Source organism: Chelonia mydas, chromosome 1 (genome assembly GCF_015237465.2).
Source record: "Chelonia mydas isolate rCheMyd1 chromosome 1, rCheMyd1.pri.v2, whole genome shotgun sequence".
Classification (NCBI taxonomy): Eukaryota; Metazoa; Chordata; order Testudines; family Cheloniidae; genus Chelonia; species Chelonia mydas.
In genome coordinates, this window is record NC_057849.1 from 206,784,351 (window position 1) to 206,801,801 (window position 17,451).

A 17,451-nucleotide genomic window follows, 5' to 3' on the forward strand; every position below is an offset into this window, starting at 1 on the left:
CTCTCCTGCCCCCGCTATTATTCTCATCACCCATTATTCCTGCCCCTAAGGTTATCTCTCCTGCTGCCGATTCCTGGATGACAATAATATCGTGACGAGCTCCGGAGACACCACATGGTGAGTGATTCCCTTCGCCCTCTCACCAGACATTGGTGTTACCAACTAATGATTTTATTGCAAGTCCCCAATATGTGGCATTTATCTTAAAGCCCCAACCCCAGAAGTCATGGGATTAGGCCAGAATCTCAAGTTTTTAGCCCTGATGGTTGCAGAGAAAACTGGAAAATGTGACCCCAGTGCATCTTAAAGGCTCAAAAACCAGATGACAACAAAAATAGACCCAATTTTTTTTTATGATCCACGATGAACCATGATCCACGGTTTTTGAATGCTTGGGGTGGCAATTCTGAGGCATAGAGAAGTATGGGAGGGCTGCAAAGAAGAGGCTGATTCCTCTCTCCTTCTGTATAATAAACCTGGTGGTTTTCTTTCCAGCTGAGGCCAGGTCTACACTAGAAAATTTGTAAAATTACAATAATCACCCCCTAGGCAATATCGCTGTGCTACCAAAAGTTTTTAACATAGACCTGGCCAGAGTTAGCTCAAGCCCTTAGACCTAGGCTACAACACAACCCAGTAGCCCGGTTATATAGGTGATAAGCTGTATTGACATAATGTGATAAGGAGGTTCCAGTTGTGTTAAGCTGACCTGATTGGTAAAGGCATCTTTTTCCATCAGGTAGCCTGGGCCATAGTTTCCATCCCTTCTTTTAAAATGGGGTAAACTCCCCAATGTAGCCTTAAGGCTGGTCCATCTCCCGTGGCCACAAGACTCTAGCACTTCTGTTGCTGTAGCCCTAAGGACTCTTTTCTCTCCTCCCCTTACAGCGCACTCTGGGATATTGAAACAGGACAGCAGAAGACTGTGTTTATGGGTCATACTGGAGACTGCATGAGCCTGGCCGTCTCCCCAGACTTCAAACTCTTTATCTCCGGGGCCTGCGATGCCACTGCCAAGCTGTGGGACGTACGGGAGGGAACCTGCCGTCAGACATTCACAGGGCATGAATCGGACATCAATGCCATCTGTGTATGTACCCTGTCCAGCTTGGGGGAGCAGCAAATATGTGTGTTTAAGGCCCAGGACTGAAACAGTCATGGGGGCATGATCATAGCTGTGTGTGTGGAGTCACCCATCTGAGGAAGGATGCTCACATGGTTTGGGTGCTAACCTGGGACTTGGAAGATCTGGGTTTAGTTCCCTGCCCTATGTGACCTTGGGCAAGCTCCTCAGTCTCTCTGTACCTCAGTCTCCAACTGTAAAGGGGACAGTAGCATTGCCCTACCTCGCTGGGGTGTAAAACCACAAACATTTACAAGATGCTCAGACTCTATGGTAATTGGACAAGATAAGTACCTTACCTAGGGCCCTGGGCTGGAATGGCAGGGCTTTGTCAGAGCCGGGGTAGGGGGCAGGCTGGTGTAGTAGCTGCTGTGGGACAGGATTATGGTCCCTTGCATGAATGGTGCCATCTCCCTCTTCAGTTCTTCCCCAATGGTGAGGCTATCTGCACCGGTTCAGATGATGCCACCTGCCGCCTCTTTGACCTGCGGGCGGACCAGGAGCTCATCGTCTATTCCCACGAGAGCATCATCTGTGGAATCACCTCAGTCGCCTTCTCCCGCAGCGGGCGTCTCATGCTCGCTGGATATGATGACTTCAACTGCAACATCTGGGACTCCCTGAAGGGGGAGCGTGTCGGTGAGTGGGTCCTGGAGTTGCCTGTTAAGACAGCCTACTGCACTGGAGGCCTGGGAACCCCAGCAAGTCACTCCATAGGAGACAAAGCCCCCTTTTCTAGGAGGGGCAGGTTAATAGCCGGGGAGTCAATTCTCCTGGAGGCTCTCTGTTGTGGAAGGTAAGTCACCCTTTTCCTAGGAAGGGCAGGTTAGTTCTGCTAAGGGAAATGCCTCCTCTTGGCACTAAGGTATGCACAAGGTGCCTGCTAGGATGACGTGCGCAGCTGGCGTGGTGCATAGCAGCGTACGGGCACGTAGGCCACATTCCCACACTGTAGCATGTCTCCCCCAGTCCTTCTCTTTTGCTGATGTCTGCTCTCTCCCCCTCAGGGATCCTCTCCGGTCACGACAACAGGGTGAGCTGCCTGGGGGTGACAGCAGATGGCATGGCCGTGGCTACTGGCTCCTGGGACAGCTTCCTCAAGATTTGGAACTGAAGAGGATGATGGGGAGAGGGAGATTATTGGGAGGAGGGTGTCCACACAAAACACATTGTCAGTTGAGCACAATTGATATTTCTACCTGTTAGTCACAGGCATGTCTCTCTCTGAGTCTCTTTTGGGGGCTCCCTAGTCTGTAGGAGGGGTCTAGGGGAAAGGAGCCCTCCATTAGCTGTTCCCCCCAACCCACTTCCTAAATATGCCATAAGGCTTTCAGCCTGGGACAGATTGTAGGACCCCAGATAAATGAGACTGTTTTGTAAGCTTTAGGACCTTGCACTGCACGCTCCGTGACACCCATTGCTCCCCCAACTGACTCCACACCATTTTATCCCTACATTGCCCCCCCACCCCAACCACCCACCAGAGAGACAACCACCATTCCCTGAAAAAGACCCTACCTTGAGGCAGGGACCCCCCCACTACATATCTACAACCATTTCTCCATACACACCTCCCCTAATCCTCCCAAAGAGGAACCCTCCTCCTTGCACACAGGGGTATAGAGAAGAGATTTTAGCCAGCTAGGACTCTGCATCGAGCTTTGCTAAGAGGGGCTAATTTCTGTGGGCCTCCTCCCTCCCCTGCACCAGTTAGCTGTTTTATCTATGCATCAAATGGGGGAGGGGAGTTTACTGCCACATCTAGGGCATCAAGGGCAGGGAAATGTTAATTTATTTTTATTTATATTCCTGTAGCTATCCCCTTCCCCTCACCCACATATGCTGTGTATTGCTCTTGCCCTTGCATTAGCCTGTAGACCACCTCAGCCCCTGCTTTCAAGACGTAACTATCATACAGGAGTTTCAGGCAAAATAAAGAGATCAAGTGAGATGCGTGTGCTGCATCATTTGAGATAGACACTGGACTAAGCTGCTTCAAATGGTGCTGGGGAACACAGGGGATAATCATCTGGGAACTCCTAGGTGTCTACTGCACTCAGCTCTAGCCCCTCAATCTGAGGCAGGCCCCAGAGGAGGGAGAAATCATGGGCCTCCCCCTCTCTTGGTGCCCTGGGAGGACCTATTCAGTCTCCCCCTACTTCCACCCTATGCCAAACACGTGGCTGCTCCCTCTGGAGTACACAAGGGGTCAAGTTGGGAGCAGGAGTTTGAGATTTGCTACAGTCAGCCACTGAAAGACTCTCAGGGAGCTGAGGATGTGGGAAGGCCCCTCCATCAAGCTCAGGAAATTCTGAGCCAGCAGCCAGCCATCAGACACCTTCCTGGGGTCCCAGTTTGGTGTAGCTAAGAAAGGGCCTAACCACATGAGATGCCAGAGGCAGCAAAAAAGCTGTTATGACCACACTTACAACAGAAACTACCATGCCAAAGAGACAACACCCAGCATGCAATGCTCAGGAGTGGAGGGGTACAACTCCCAGCATGCCATATTCTCATCCCAGAGTGAGGTACCCCCCTAGCCCCAGAACAGCTCTTAACCTTTGACTATAGCTCCCCATATGCAATGTTTCTTCTCACTTCAAAGTAGGTGCAGCTCCCACTAGTGACTACCACTCTTAGCATGTCACAGACCCTGGCTCAAATGGCATATGCCATTGCATGCTGGAGATCAGTTTCTACTTCCCTTCAAGGTTGGGGGATTCCTCCCCTAAGAACCTAATTGTTTTGGGCCCAAGATTCAGCAACTGGACAGGCACTGGGCAAGGAGGTGACTGCTAGCCCTGGTAGGATGCAGCAAGACACTGGTGCAGCCAGATGGTCTTTAAAATGTGTTTATTTACCACATGCATGGGCTTATACATTGAGGCAGTGCAAGTGAGGTTTCAGAGACCAACAGCCACATAACACAGAAACCTGTACCTGAAAAGAGAGATGCATAAAATTAGGGGAGAGAAAAGGAACTACTGTTCATCCTCTCCCCCTGTAAAGGTTGGGTGAGAAGAAACTACAGGCTCAGGGTGTCCCTACCCAAAAGGGCAGGATCCTTTGTCCTTAGAAGGCTCCATTCCAGAAGCATAGATAGAAGAAAGGGTTATTGTCAGGAGTCCAAGGGAAAATTGACCCCCCAAACCCTTTAATTCTCCACCAAGCGACAATGTTGATTCTCTTTGTTCAGGTCATTCCAGGCACGGCCCCCTGATTTGAGGCTGCACCCTGGATCTACTGCCACCTCCTTCCACTCCCTCAGGTTCTCTGACAGCGACGGGTGCCTCTTACCCTGGAGAGGAGAGAATATTACCAAGTGCAAAGGCAAGTTAGTCTGAAGTGTTCCTCTCTGGGGCTCTGGTGAGACCCTACATGGGATACTGCACCCAGCTCTAGACCCCTCAGTCCTTTCAAGGTAGGCAGAGGTCAGAAATATGCAGGGGCCATGAGGTGAACAAACATTTTAAAATCCCTCTGGCTGCACCTACGCCTTGATACATCCCACAGGGGCTAGTAAACACCTCCTTGCCAGGGTCTGGGGAGATTTTCAAAGAGGAAGGCATACCCAGCATAGCAAAGCCATGATATGGTGACAGGTATGAGGACCATCTGTCTGAGGAGGCTCCAACCTGGTGTGGGGGGAGAGTGGAGGCACAGCAGGTTATTTAGTGGGAGGTTAAGAGGATAAGACCAAAAAGGGAAAAGGAACTTAGAAACCAACTCTCAGTACTGAGGAGTCTGTGAGCCCGAGTCATCTCTCCAAAGGGACTGGAGCCCCATCATTTGGGAAATTAGCATCCAGGAGTTCTGGGGAATGGGCCAGGCCTGGGGTGAAACAATTCTGAACTGAGCTCATTGGGGTGTTTAGAACCTGAAGGAGCTCCATCCCCACTCTGCCCCTAATGGGGTCCTAATGCCTCATCCCACAAGACTCCCACTAAGACTCCTCACCTGGCGAGGAGTGAGAGTACTTGGGGAATTGTCGTCCTGTAGGATGCTGAGGGGAGAGCGCCCAGTACCACCAGAGGCTGCCAAGACTTTGTTGCTGGCCTTGCGTCTTGTGGGTTTGCCCCCTGGAGAGAAAGAAAGACGCAATCAATAGCAGCTGCAATTCAGTTAGAGGTTCAGCAATTTTATAGTCCCTTCTGCCCTTTATGATAATCTAGTCTGACCTCCTGCATAGCACAGGCCAGAGAATTTCAGCTAGTACTTCTGCACCACCCAATGCCTTGTGAGTAAACTAGAGCATCTTATTTAAAAAGAGCTCAATCCTGTTTTAAAGGCTCAAATCCACCCTACACAGAGGTAAACTGGTCCAATGGCTCCCTAATCTCACTGTCATCTCCCACATCCTTTGTTACTCTCCCCACCTGAGGGCTATGGGGTCCCTCTGCCCTGTCATTGCCACGTGCTAGAGCTTCTCCCCCTGCTCATAAGCAAGGACACAGGTCCTGCCTCACACAGAGGAAACTCCTCTCCAAACTGCGCTCCCATATTACAGCCCCTTCACCTCTCACCCGTAGACATTCCCTTGAGCAAACTGCCATCTCTGGCTGAGGCAAACCACAAACTGTGCCCCTCAACCCAGTAGCAGTTGGTTAACCTTACCAGTTAAATGCGCTTCACTTAAAACAAGCAATGATTTTTATCATGCATCTTTCTCCTTCTCTCCTACATAAAAACAGCCATACTGGGTCAGACCAAAGGCCCATCTAGCCCAATATTCTATCTTCCAACAGCGGCCAATGCCAGATGCCCCAGAGGAACTGAACATAACAGGCAATCATTGAGTGATCCATCCTCTGTCGCCCATTCCCAGCTTCTGGCAAACAGAGGCTAGGGACACCATCCTTGTCCATCCTCACTAGTAGCCATTGATGGACCTAACCTCCAGGAACTTATCTAGTTCTGTTTTTAGCCCTGTTATAGTCTTGGCCTTCACAACATCCTCTGGCAAAGAGTTCCACAGGTTAACTGTGCGTTGTGTGAAAAAAAATACTTCCTTTTGTTTGTTTTAAACCTGCTGCCTATTAATTTCATTTGGTGACCCCTAGTTCTTGTGTTATGAGTAAATAACACTTCCTTATTTACTTTCTCCACATCAGTCAAGATCTTATAGACCTCTATTATATCCTCCTTTAGTCTCTTTTCCAAGAGGAAAAGTCCCAATCTTATTAATCCCTCCTCATATGGCAGCCGTTCCATACCCCTAATAATTTTTGTTGCCCTTTTTTGAACCTTTTCCAATTCCAATCTCTCTTTTTTGAGATGGGGCAACCACATCTGCACAAAGTATTTGAGATGTGGGCGTACCATGGATTTATATAGAGGCAATATGATATTTTCTGTCTTCTTATCTATCCCTTTATTAATGTTTCCCCAACATTCTGTTAGCCTTTTTGACTGCCGCTGCACATTGAGTGGATATTTTCAGAGAACTATCCACAATGACTCTAAGATCTCTTTCTTGATTGGTAACAGCTAATTTAGACCCTATCATTTTATATGTATACTTGGGATTATGTTTTCCAATGTGCATTATTTTGCATTTATCAATATTAAATTTCATCTGCCATTTTGTTGCCCAGTCACACAGTTTTGTTAATTCCCTTTGTAGCACTTCGCAGTCTGCTTTGGACTGAAGTCTAGTATGTTGATTAGTTCTGCAAATTTTGCCACCTCACTGTTTACCACTTTTTCCAGATCATTTATGAATATATTGAATAGGACTGGGTCCAGTACAGACTCTTGGGGGACACCACTATTTACCGCTCTCCATTTTGAAAACTGATCATTTATTTCTACCCTTTGTTTCCTATCTTTTAACCAGTTACTAATCCATGAGACGACCTTCCCTCTTATTCCATGACATCTTACTTTGTTTAAGAGCCTTTGGTGAGGGACCTTGTCAAAGGCTTTCTGAAAATTTAAGTACATTATATCCACTGGATCCCCTTGTCCACATGCTTGTTGACCCCCTCAAAGAATTCTAGTAAATTAGTAAAGGGAAATTATGCCTCACAAAAATCATGTTGACTCCTCCCCAACAAATTATGTTCATCTAGGTGTCTGACAATTTTGTTTTTTACTATCCAGTAACTCCTCACTTAACGTTGTAGTTATGTTTCTGAAAAATGTGATGTTAAGTGAAACAATGTTAAGCAAATCCAATTTCCCCATAAGAATTAATGTAAATGGTGCGGGGGGGGGTAGGGTTATTTTTTTTCCCCCACCAGATAAAAGACTATTTGTGTGTGTGTGTATATATATATATACACACACACACACACTATAAATTGTTTGTTTAAAACTTAATACTATACACAGCAATGATGATTATGAAGCTTGGTTGAGGTGGTGGAGCCAGAGGGTGGAAGAGAGTGAGATATTTCCCAGGGAATGCCTTACTGCTAAATGATGAATAGCACTCGACTGAGCCCTCAATGGTTAACACATTGTTGTTAATGTAGCCTCACACTCTACAAGGCAGCACAAATGGAGGGAGGGGAGACAGCATGGCAAACAGAGAGACACACCCTATGAGAGGCTCATAGATTCATAGACTTTAAGGTCAGAAGGGACTATTATGATAGTCTAGTCTGACCTCCTACACACCGCAGGCCACAGAATCTCACCCACCCACCCCTGTAACAAATCCCTGAACTATGTCTGACCTATTGAAGTCCTCAACTCGTAATTTAAAGACTTCAAGGTGCAGAGAATCCTTCAACAAGTGACCCATGCCCCACGCTGCAGAGGAAGGCGAAAAACCCCCAGGGCCTCTGCCAATCTGCCCTGGAGGAAAATTCCTTCCCAGCCGCAAATATGGCGATCAGCTAAACCCTGAGCATGTGGGCAAGACTCACCAGCCAGACACCCAGGAAAGAATTCTCTGTAGTAACTCAGATCCCACCTATCTAGTGTCCCATCACAGGCAATTGGGCATATTTACCACTAATAGTCAAAAATTGCCAAAATTAGGCTATTAGTTTATCCCATCACACCATCCCCTCCATAAACTTATCAAGCTTAGTCTTGAAGCCAGATAAGTCTTGTGCCTCCTCTGCTCCCCTTGGAAGGCTATTCTAGAACGTCACTCCTCTGATGGTTAGAAACCTTCATCTAATTTCAAGTCTAAACTTCCTGATGGCCAGTTTATATCCATTTGTTCTTGTGTCCACATTGGTACTGAGCTTAAATAATTCCTCTCCCTCCCTGGTATTTATCCCTTTGGTATATTTATATAGAGCAATCATATCTCCCCTAGCCTAACCAAAAGAAGGCTGAAACAAGCCAAGCTCTTTGAGTCTCCTTTCATAGGACAGGTTTCAGAGTAGCAGCCATGTTAGTCTGTATCCGCAAAAAGAACAGGAGTACTTGTGGCACTTTAGAGACTAACAAATTATTTGAGCATAAGCTTTCGTGGGCTGCAGCCCACTTCATCGGATACATAGAATGGAACGTATAGTAAGAAGATATATACATACAGAGAACATGAAAAGGTGGAAGTAACTGTAAGAGGCTAATTAATTAAAGATGAGCTATTATCAGCAGGAGAAAAAAAAAACTTTTATAGTGATAATCAAGATGGCCCATTTAGACAGTTGACAAGAAGGTATGATGATACTTAACATGGGGAAATAGATTCAATATGTGTAATGACCCAGCCACTCCCAGTCTCTATTCAAACCCAAGTTAATGGTATCTAGTTCGCATATTAATTCAAGCTCAGCAGTTTCTCGTTGGAGTCTGTTTTTAAAGCTTTTCTGTTGCAAAATTGCCACCTTTAAGTTTGTTACTGAGTGACCAGAGAGGTTGAAGCGTTCTCCTACCGGTTTTTGAATGTTATGATTCCTGAGGTCAGATTTGCGTCCATTTATTCTTTTGCGTAGAGACTGTCCGGTTTGGCCAATGTACATGGCAGAGGGTCATTACTGGCACACGATGGCATATATCACATTGGTAGATGTGCAGGTACATGAGCCCCTGATGCATGGCTAATGTGATTAGGTCCTATGATGTCACTTGAATAAATATGTGGACAGAGTTGGCATCAGGCTTTGTTGTTCCTGGGTTAGTTGTTTTTGTTGTGTGGTTGCTGGAGAGTATTTGCTTCAGGTTGCAGGGGCTGTCTGTAAGCGAGGACTAGTCTGTCTCCCAAGATCTGTGAGAGTGAGGGATCATTTTTCAGGATAGGTTGTAGATCTTTGATGATGCATTGGAGAGGTTTTAGTTGGGGGCTGAAGGTGACAGCTAGTGGCGTTCTATTATTTTCTTTGTTGGGCCTGTCCTGTAGTAGGTGACTTCTGGGTACTCTTCTGGCTCTGTCAATCTGTTTCCTCACTTCAGCAGGTGGGTACTGTAGTTTTAAGAATGCTTGATAGAGATCTTGTAGGTGTTTGTCTCTGTCTGAGGGGTTGGAGCAAATGCGGTTGTATCTTAGAGCTTGTCTGTAGACAATGGATCGTGTGGTGTGTCCTGGATGGAAGCTGGAGACATGGAGGTAAGTATAGCGGTCAGTAGGTTTCCGGTATAGGGTGGTGTTTATGTGACCATCGCTTATTAGCACAGTAGCATCAAGGAAAAGGACCGTTTGTGTGGATTGGTTTAGGCTGAGGTTGATGGTGGGATGGAAATTGTTGAAATCATGGTGGAATTCCTCAAGGGCTTCTTTTTCACAAGACAGCTATTCCATTCCTCGGATCATCCTAGTAGCCCTTCTCTGTACCTGTTCCAGTTTGAATTCATCCTTCTTAAACATGGGAGACCAGAACTGCACACGATATTCCAGAAGAGGTCTCATCAGTGCCTTGTATAATGGTACTAACACCTCCTTATCTCTACTGGAAATACCTCGCCTGATGCATCCCAAGACCGCATTAGCTTTTTTCACAGCCATATCACATTGGCAGCTCATAGTCATCCTGTGATCAACCAATACTCCGAGGTCCTTCTCCTCCTCTCTGTTACTTCCAAGTGATGCGTCCCCAGTTTATAACAAAAATTCTTGTTATTAATCCCTAAATGCATGACCTTTCACTTTTCACTATTAAATTTCATCCTATTACTATTACTCCAGTTTACAAGGTCATCCAGATCTTCTTGTATGATATCCCGGTCCCTCTCTGTATTGGCAATACCTCCCAGCTTCGTGTCATCTGCAAACTTTATTAGCACATTCCCACTTTTTGTGCCAAGGTCAGTAATAAAAAGAATAAATAAGATTGGTCCCAAAACCAGTCCCTGAGGAACTCTACTAGTAACCTCCTTCCAGGCTGGCAGTTCACCTTTCAGTATGACCCGTTGTAGTCTCCCCTTTAACCAGTTCCTTATCCACCTTTCAATTTTCATATTGATCCTCATCTTTTCCAATTTAGCTAATAATTCCCCCTGTGGAACTGTATCAAATGCCTTACTGAAATTGAAGTAAATCCACTGCGTTTCCTTTGTCAAAAAAAATCTGTTACCTTCTCAAAGAAGGAGATCAGGTTGGTTTGGCACGATCTACCTTTTGTAAAACCATGTTGTATTTTGTTCCAATTACCATTGATCTCAATGTCCTTAACTTCTTTCTCCTTCAAGAATTTTTCCAAGCCCTTGCATACTACAGACGTCAAACTAATAGACCTGTAGTTATCCGGATCACTTTTTTTCCTTTCTTAAAAATAGGAACGATGTTAACAATTCTCCAGTCATACGTTACAACCCCTGAGTTTACAGATTCATAACAAATTCTTGCTAATGGGCTTGCAATTTCATGTGCCAGTTCCTTTAATATTCTTAGATGAATATTATCTGGGCCCCCTGATTTAGTCCCATTAAGCTGTTCGAGTTTGGCTTCTACCTCGGATGTGGTAATATCTACCTCCATATCTCATTCCCATTTGTCAGCCTACCATTATCCCTAAGCTCCTCATTAAAGACTGAGGCAAAGTATTTGTTTCGATATTGGGCCATGCCTAAATTATCCTTAATCTCCACTCCATCCTCAGTGTTTAGCAGTCCCACTTCTTCTTTCTTTGGTTCCATAGCCATATAAATAAGAAGAAAACTTTTACTATTGGTTTTAATTCCCTTTGCAAGGTCCAACTCTACATGGCTTTTGGGCCTCTCTCACTTTATCCCTACATGTTCTGACCTCAATAAGGTAGCTTTCCTTGCTGATCCCTCCCTTCTGCTTTTTCTTAAATCACCTCTCCAAGATGCTTGCTCATCCAGCTTGGTCTACAACTCCTGCCTATAAGTTTTTTCCCCTTTCTTGGGATGCAGGCTTTGGATAGTTTCTGCAACCTTGACTTAAAGTAATTCCAGGCCTCCTCCGCCTTTAGATCCACAAATTCTTCAGTCCAATCCACTTCCCTAACTAATTTCCTTAATTTTTTAACATTAGCCCTTTTGAAATCAAAAACCCTAATCACAGATTTATTTTTGTTTATCCTTCCATTTAGTTTGAACTGAATTAGCTCATGATCACTCGAACCAAGGTTGTCCCCTACAACCATTTCTTCTACGAGGTCCTCACTACTCACCAAAACCAAATCTAAAATGGCATCCCCTCTTGTTTGTTCAGCAACAGCTTGGTGAAGGAGTCCGTCAGCTATCGCATCCAGGAAAATCTGAGCCCTATTATGGTTACTAGCACTTGTCCTCCAGTCCGTATCTGGGAAATTAAAGTCTCCCATGATCACACAATTCCCATTAGTATTTACTTCATTAAAAACATTAAAGAGGTCTCTATCCATATCCAAACTGGATCCCAGCGGTCTATAGCACACCCCAAGCACTATCCTAGGGGAGGCTCTAGTAGCTTTCTTCTCCACTGTGATTTTTGCCCAGACAGACACTGTCTTATCCATTCCATCACTTATTTCTTTGCAGTCTACCTCATCATTGATATACAATGCTACTCCACCACCTTTGCCTTTATTTCTGTCTTTCCTAAACAGCACATACCCTTCAATACCTGTACTCCAGTCATGATTACTACTCCGTGTTTCTGTTTACCCCTATATCTGGTTTCACTTCCTGCACCAATAGCTCTAGTTCCTCCATTTTGTTACCTAGGCTCCTCGCATTAGTGTACAAACATCTTAATTTTTGCTGTTTGTCTTCTCTCACATTCTTTACCCTATTAGGCACAGGCATTCTACTGCCAGTATCACCTATTAGACTGGTATCTACACTACCCTTCCTCCTTATGTCCATTCTCTTACCCATGGCTGTATCCTTTCTTATTTCATTTTCTTCCCTCTCAATGTTAAAATCCGGCGTGGAGATTACCTGGACCTCTCCCAACCATCTCCCCCAGATTCCTAGTTTAAAGCTCTCTTAATCAGTTGTGCCAGACTCCATCCTAGAAGTCTATTTCCCTCCCTACTCAGGTGAAGTCCATCCCGAGAGAACAGTCCTCTGTCCATGAATGCTTCCCAGTGGCCAAACATCCCAAAGCCCGCCTTATAGCACCACTGCCTGAGCCATCTGTTGATCATCATAATCTTGTCACACCTTTGTTGCCCTTCTCTAGGAACAGGCAGAATCCCACTGAAGATCACCTGAGCCTCGATTTCCTTAAGTGTCTTCCCCAGTCTGGCATAGTCTCCCTTGATACGTTTCAGTGAGAATCTAGTAGTATCATTTGTTCCCACATGAAGGAGAATCAGTGGATTCTTTCCCGTTAGGATCCTCTTCAGCCTCAGGTCCACATCCCGTATCTTAGCACCTGGCAGACAGCACACCCTTCTGTTCTTTGGATCAGCTCTGGTTACAGGCCTGTCTATTCTTCTCAGTAAGGAGTCCCCAATCACGTAGTCCTGCTTTTTCCTGGTGATGGTGCGATTCTGCGGTCTATCCCCTGTTCCCTCTGGCTGCAAGTCCTCTCAATTCCTATTGTCCCTTGCAATTCTCTGCAACCCATCCCGTATCCTCCTGGGGCTCATTTTTGGTGTTGTTATCTCTATTGACTCTTCCCGTCTTCCTATAGGACTAGCTGCTCTTTTCTTCCTTGCCCTCTCACCTTCAGTGACCACCTGCTGTGCCCCTTCTTCATTTTCCAACTCCGCAAACCTGTTCCTGAGCTCTATTTCTCCTTCACTAGCCTGTCTTTTCCTCTGCCTGGTTCTCTTAGTCACATGTTTCCACTGTCCACTTTCCTCACCCAGCAGTCTCCCCTCAGAGTTCTTTGGTCCTGCCTGCATCTGCAAGTCTGAGCTTTTCCCTTCAGCCTCTCATGTCTTTGCTCCATCATCCGCTCGAACCCCCTTCTAAACTCGACCAGAGTTTCCACCTGCATCTCCAATCCTCGGATCTTTTCTTCCATCGGCTCTATTAGGTGGCACTTCATGCAGATGAAACTCTTTTCAGGTATCCCCTCCAGGATCATGTACATGCCACAGCTTCCACATCCAGTCATCCTCATTGTGTCTTCCACTGCTTGGGTCACTACCACTGCTGCCTCTGTATCTGTCATAGCCTTCTCACTTAAGTCCTGTTAGACCGGGAAACACAAACCAAACCACCACCACCACAGCAAAACAAACCCCCAACGAGCACTAAAACACTGCCAGACCACCACACACTCCCTTCACTAGCCTGTCTGTTCCTCTGCCTGGCTCTCTTAGTCTTCCCCACAAACTCCCCTTGCAAACTCTCACTCAAACTCCCCTGTTTACAGCTCTGTTTGCTGGCTCCTGTGCGAGAGAGAGAGAGATGCGCATTGCCCCTTTAAGTGCGCTGATCCCACTCTAAGTACATTGCCTTTTTAAGTAGATCAGCAAGTTGAGACAACAGCTGCTGCCAGCAAGCTTCCTCCATCCTGAGCCCTGTGCGTAAGCATGCGGGCTCAGGAGGGAGGGGGACACACTGACCTTAGCCCCCCTTTCCCCAACACAGCAACCAGGAGAAGCTCCAAGGCAGAAGTCAGGAGCAGCACATGGCAGTAGTGGGAGGGATAGCTGAACTGCCAGTAATTGATAGCCTGCTGGGCAGCTGGTCCACCCTGGTTCCAAGCCCCCACCAGCTAGCTCCAACAGGCTGCTTTTTCTGCAAGCAGTGAACAAAGCAGGCGGCTGTCAAACAACGTTATAAGGGAGCATTTCGCAATTTTAAATGAGCATGTTCTCTAATTGATCAACAACATAACAACGTTAACTGGGACAACTTTAAGTGAGGAGTTACTGTAGTTTCCACCAGTTTACCCAGCACTGAAGCCAGGCTTACGCCCCTGTAATTACCAGGATCACCTCTGGAGCCCTTTTAAAAAATTGGCGTTACATCAGCTATCCTCAAGTCATTTGGAACAAAAGCTGATTTAAATGATAGGTTACAAGCCACAGTTAGTAGTTCTGCAATTTCACAATTAAGTTCCCTAAGAACTCTTGGATGAATACAATCTGGTCCTGATGACTTAACAGCCAATTAAAACATAACAGAGAGGGGCAGGCAGGGAATTAACAGCATGGGGCTGGTGGTGGGGACAGGAGACAGTAGATGTGCTTCATCTGGAATATAAAGGGGTGGAAGGAAGCAGGGGTAGGGTGATGAAGACAGCAACCGGTGTCTGTAGGGCAGGGTGAGATGCACAAAACTGTTATGGAGAAGCAAACCAGAATGGCTCTGGGGATGTGGCTGGTGTGGGTGGGGGAGTTGGGTCCTGAACCCATCTGTCTGTCCACATTTTCTCCCCTTTCAGAACTAGGCTAGGACCCTGGGGTTTTCCACTCTTACACCTCTGCAAGACTGCACAATTCCAGCTGAACCTTAAACTCATTTCCTTGCAGGCTGTGAGGGACACAGGGAGTATGTGGGCAAGAGGGGCCAATGCTGCTGCTTTCTAGGATTAACTCACTTTTCCTGGGGACACATGCAAACACACTACTCCCCATTATGACCTTTGAGGGAGATCCCTCTCACTTGTTCTAGACCCCCTCTCACCCCACACTGACACCCTCTCCACATCCTGGCCCCTCTCACCTCCTTAATCATATCCTCCATTGGGTGACCACAACAGAGGCCCCTGTCAGTTCCCCAGAACGTCCAATCCCCACACCAGGGGAGGCCCCAAACCCATACACTTACCTGAGGTGCGGGGTGGGTCAGTGAAGTGAGCTGGTCTCATTACAGGCTGAGCACAAGTGTTGGAAGGTGGCTGCTTCTCCTCACCCCACATTGGGATCTTTTCCTGAGACGCATCTCTGGCAGAGCCTTCCCCCCGAGGGTTCTTTCCATTTGTCTCCTCCTCTGGAGCACAGGCAGCTCCAAGATTTGGTCCCTGGTCTAATGGCTCCTCCAGCAGTGACTCCTGCTCCATGGTCTCTGCCCCAAAGGCCTCACTGAGCTGCTTCACCAAACAATTTATGGTGTCTGGGGAGAAGGTGAGGATAAGACACCTTATCAGACCCGGGGGAGGGGGCAAGACCCCACCTGAGTTAGTGTAGTCAGCTCTGGACCCTTCAATCTCAGAAACGTAGTGACAAACTGAAGTGTGCTCAGAGAAGAATTAAGAAATGCTCAGGGAGCCAGAGTGGTGAAATTCTGGTGGGAGACTTCAATAGCTAAGTTCACCCAGCTCAACAGAGCCAAGAATAAAGAAGATAAAACAAGAATCACCTGTACATATCTAGAGGGCACAAAACCTGAGGGAACTGTGGTGGTTAGGAGGCAGTGTGTGAACAGGGTACACTGAACCAGGGAAAGGAGCTCAGGAACCATCCCCAGTCCTGAAGGATCTGGGAGTCTGGGGAGCGGTCTCCATAAGGGAAAGGCCCAGAGCCCCCAAGAAATGGACTGAAGACAATGATTCTGCCCGAAACCCTGATCTGCCCATACGACAAGCCACATTCCAAAAGAAAACATATACTTACCAGCCATCACAGCCTTCATAGGGGTGCGTGAGATACCGAGGGTTGGCGATCGAGGGTCCCAACTCTGGCTCTGTTCAGCTGCCGTCACCGCTTCCTTGGGCTCAGCCAAGGGGCTTCTCTGAGGGGAGCTCTCCACCTGAGAAAGAGATGGAGTCGGGCACAAATGGACATAGCTCAGGCACTGTGACCAGAGCAGGGAGACAGATGCACAGTGGGCAAAGACAAAGCAGAACTGTGATGTTCAGATCCTTCTCAGATGAGAAGCAGAGGACTAGACAGGCCCACTGGTCTGGGTGAGACATACTGAGTGAGAGGGTCTGATTTGCAGGGGTAGGGAGGGGAAGGACTGGGTAAGGACACCAGACTGGACAGTCCTGTTTTTAGTCTGACTGGGGCTGGCATAGGCAGGATGAACCTGTGATCGCCTCTTACCTCAATGGGGGTCCTCAGGATCCCAGGTGTGGGGGACCGGGGGTCGCTGACGTGTGCCAGGTGCTTGTTGAGGAAGGGTTTCGAAGTGGGTGTAGCTGGGAAGCTCTCAGCAGCCCCCATGGCTGCTGGCAGCAGGAGCGGCGAGTCCTCCACGCCAGAGTCCGCCTTCAGCTGGGAGCCCTGAGGAAAATGGAAATGCTGCGGAGTTAACCGCAGGCACTGCCCGCGGCAGCGACCCACCGACCCCTCCGCTGCTAAGCAGGGGAGCTGGAGGCGGCCCTCCGCCTGCTCAGGTGCTGGGCAGGGCTGGCTTCGCGCATCTCCCTTCACCACTCTGCGGCAGGGACGCCGGGCAGCAGCGCCCGGGCCTGACCCCGTCAGCCCCGCACCCCGCTAGCGCACACAGCCCGGGAACGGCTGACACTCCGCCGGCAGCTCCCCCGCGGCTCTCCAGCCCCAGCGCGCGGGAAGCGCCCGCCTAGCCTCACCTCGGGCCCAACCTCCGCCGCGATTCAAATCTCCCGCCCTCGCCGCGCCCCATTGGCCCGCCCAGCCAGCCAGCCAGCCAGCCAGCCAGCCGTCTGTCTGTCCGTCAGTCTGTCTGCCGCTCCCTCCCTGGCGAAGGTGCAGCACTCCCGCCCCCAATATACACCAGGCTTCCTATGACGGGCGCTCATTAGCCAATCTCCGTGCCAATCACTCCGTAATCCCACCTCTTAACCTCCCATTAGGGGGACAGCCAAACCCTTAGCGCAACATCATTCATAAAGACCGAACCTCCTCCCTCTTTGTTGCCTAGGCGCTGGAATTTAATTTTTTCCCCAATCTGATTGGCTATTTCCTGGCCTTGCACTTTATCATCTTCTATTGGCGGGGTCGTCAGGCTTCCGTGGCTCATTGGCTTTCCCTCATTTGACAGTTATGGCTGTCCAACTCCCAGCGACTCCGCCCCAAGGGACTCTTGCGCTTGCATTGGCTGGAGGTTTAGACGTCTCTACCAGATTGTCCCAGGAGCCTGTCCGTATACAAAGG

The 17,451-nt window shown here is 47.9% G+C and overlaps 2 protein-coding genes across 8 annotated transcripts in view; one reads left to right on the forward strand and one right to left on the reverse strand.

Moving 5' to 3' along the window:
• Positions 1–3,142, forward strand: part of GNB3 (G protein subunit beta 3) — a 30,188-nt gene extending 27,046 nt beyond the window's left edge. Inside the window, exons 8-11 of one of the 2 annotated variants that reach the window (XM_007069630.4) lie at positions 51–117; positions 889–1,090; positions 1,546–1,762; positions 2,131–3,129. In XM_007069630.4, the coding sequence (XP_007069692.1) occupies positions 51–117; positions 889–1,090; positions 1,546–1,762; positions 2,131–2,237 (593 nt within the window). In that variant the 3' untranslated portion in view covers positions 2,238–3,129. Of the gene's footprint in view, positions 1–50; positions 118–888; positions 1,091–1,545; positions 1,763–2,130 lie in introns of both variants that reach the window. The other variant, XM_043540431.1, reaches the window with a different exon arrangement.
• An 817-nt stretch (positions 3,143–3,959) lies between these two features.
• CDCA3 (cell division cycle associated 3) lies at positions 3,960–17,327 on the reverse strand. 6 transcript variants are annotated; one of them, XM_027831781.3, is made up of 6 exons: positions 17,197–17,327; positions 16,420–16,599; positions 15,988–16,123; positions 15,203–15,487; positions 5,081–5,202; positions 3,960–4,421 (listed from the first exon to the last, which is right to left on the reverse strand). In XM_027831781.3, exons 2-6 carry the CDS (start codon positions 16,537–16,539, stop codon positions 4,278–4,280), a joined length of 807 nt encoding a protein of 268 aa, XP_027687582.2. In that variant the 5' UTR covers positions 16,540–16,599; positions 17,197–17,327; the 3' UTR covers positions 3,960–4,277. The 6 variants fall into 6 exon arrangements, with proteins under 6 accessions (XP_027687582.2, XP_027687581.2, XP_027687580.2 ...); XM_027831780.3 differs by having other exon boundaries at positions 17,133–17,316; XM_027831779.3 differs by having other exon boundaries at positions 16,908–17,316.
• Positions 17,328–17,451: the final 124 nt, after the last annotated feature.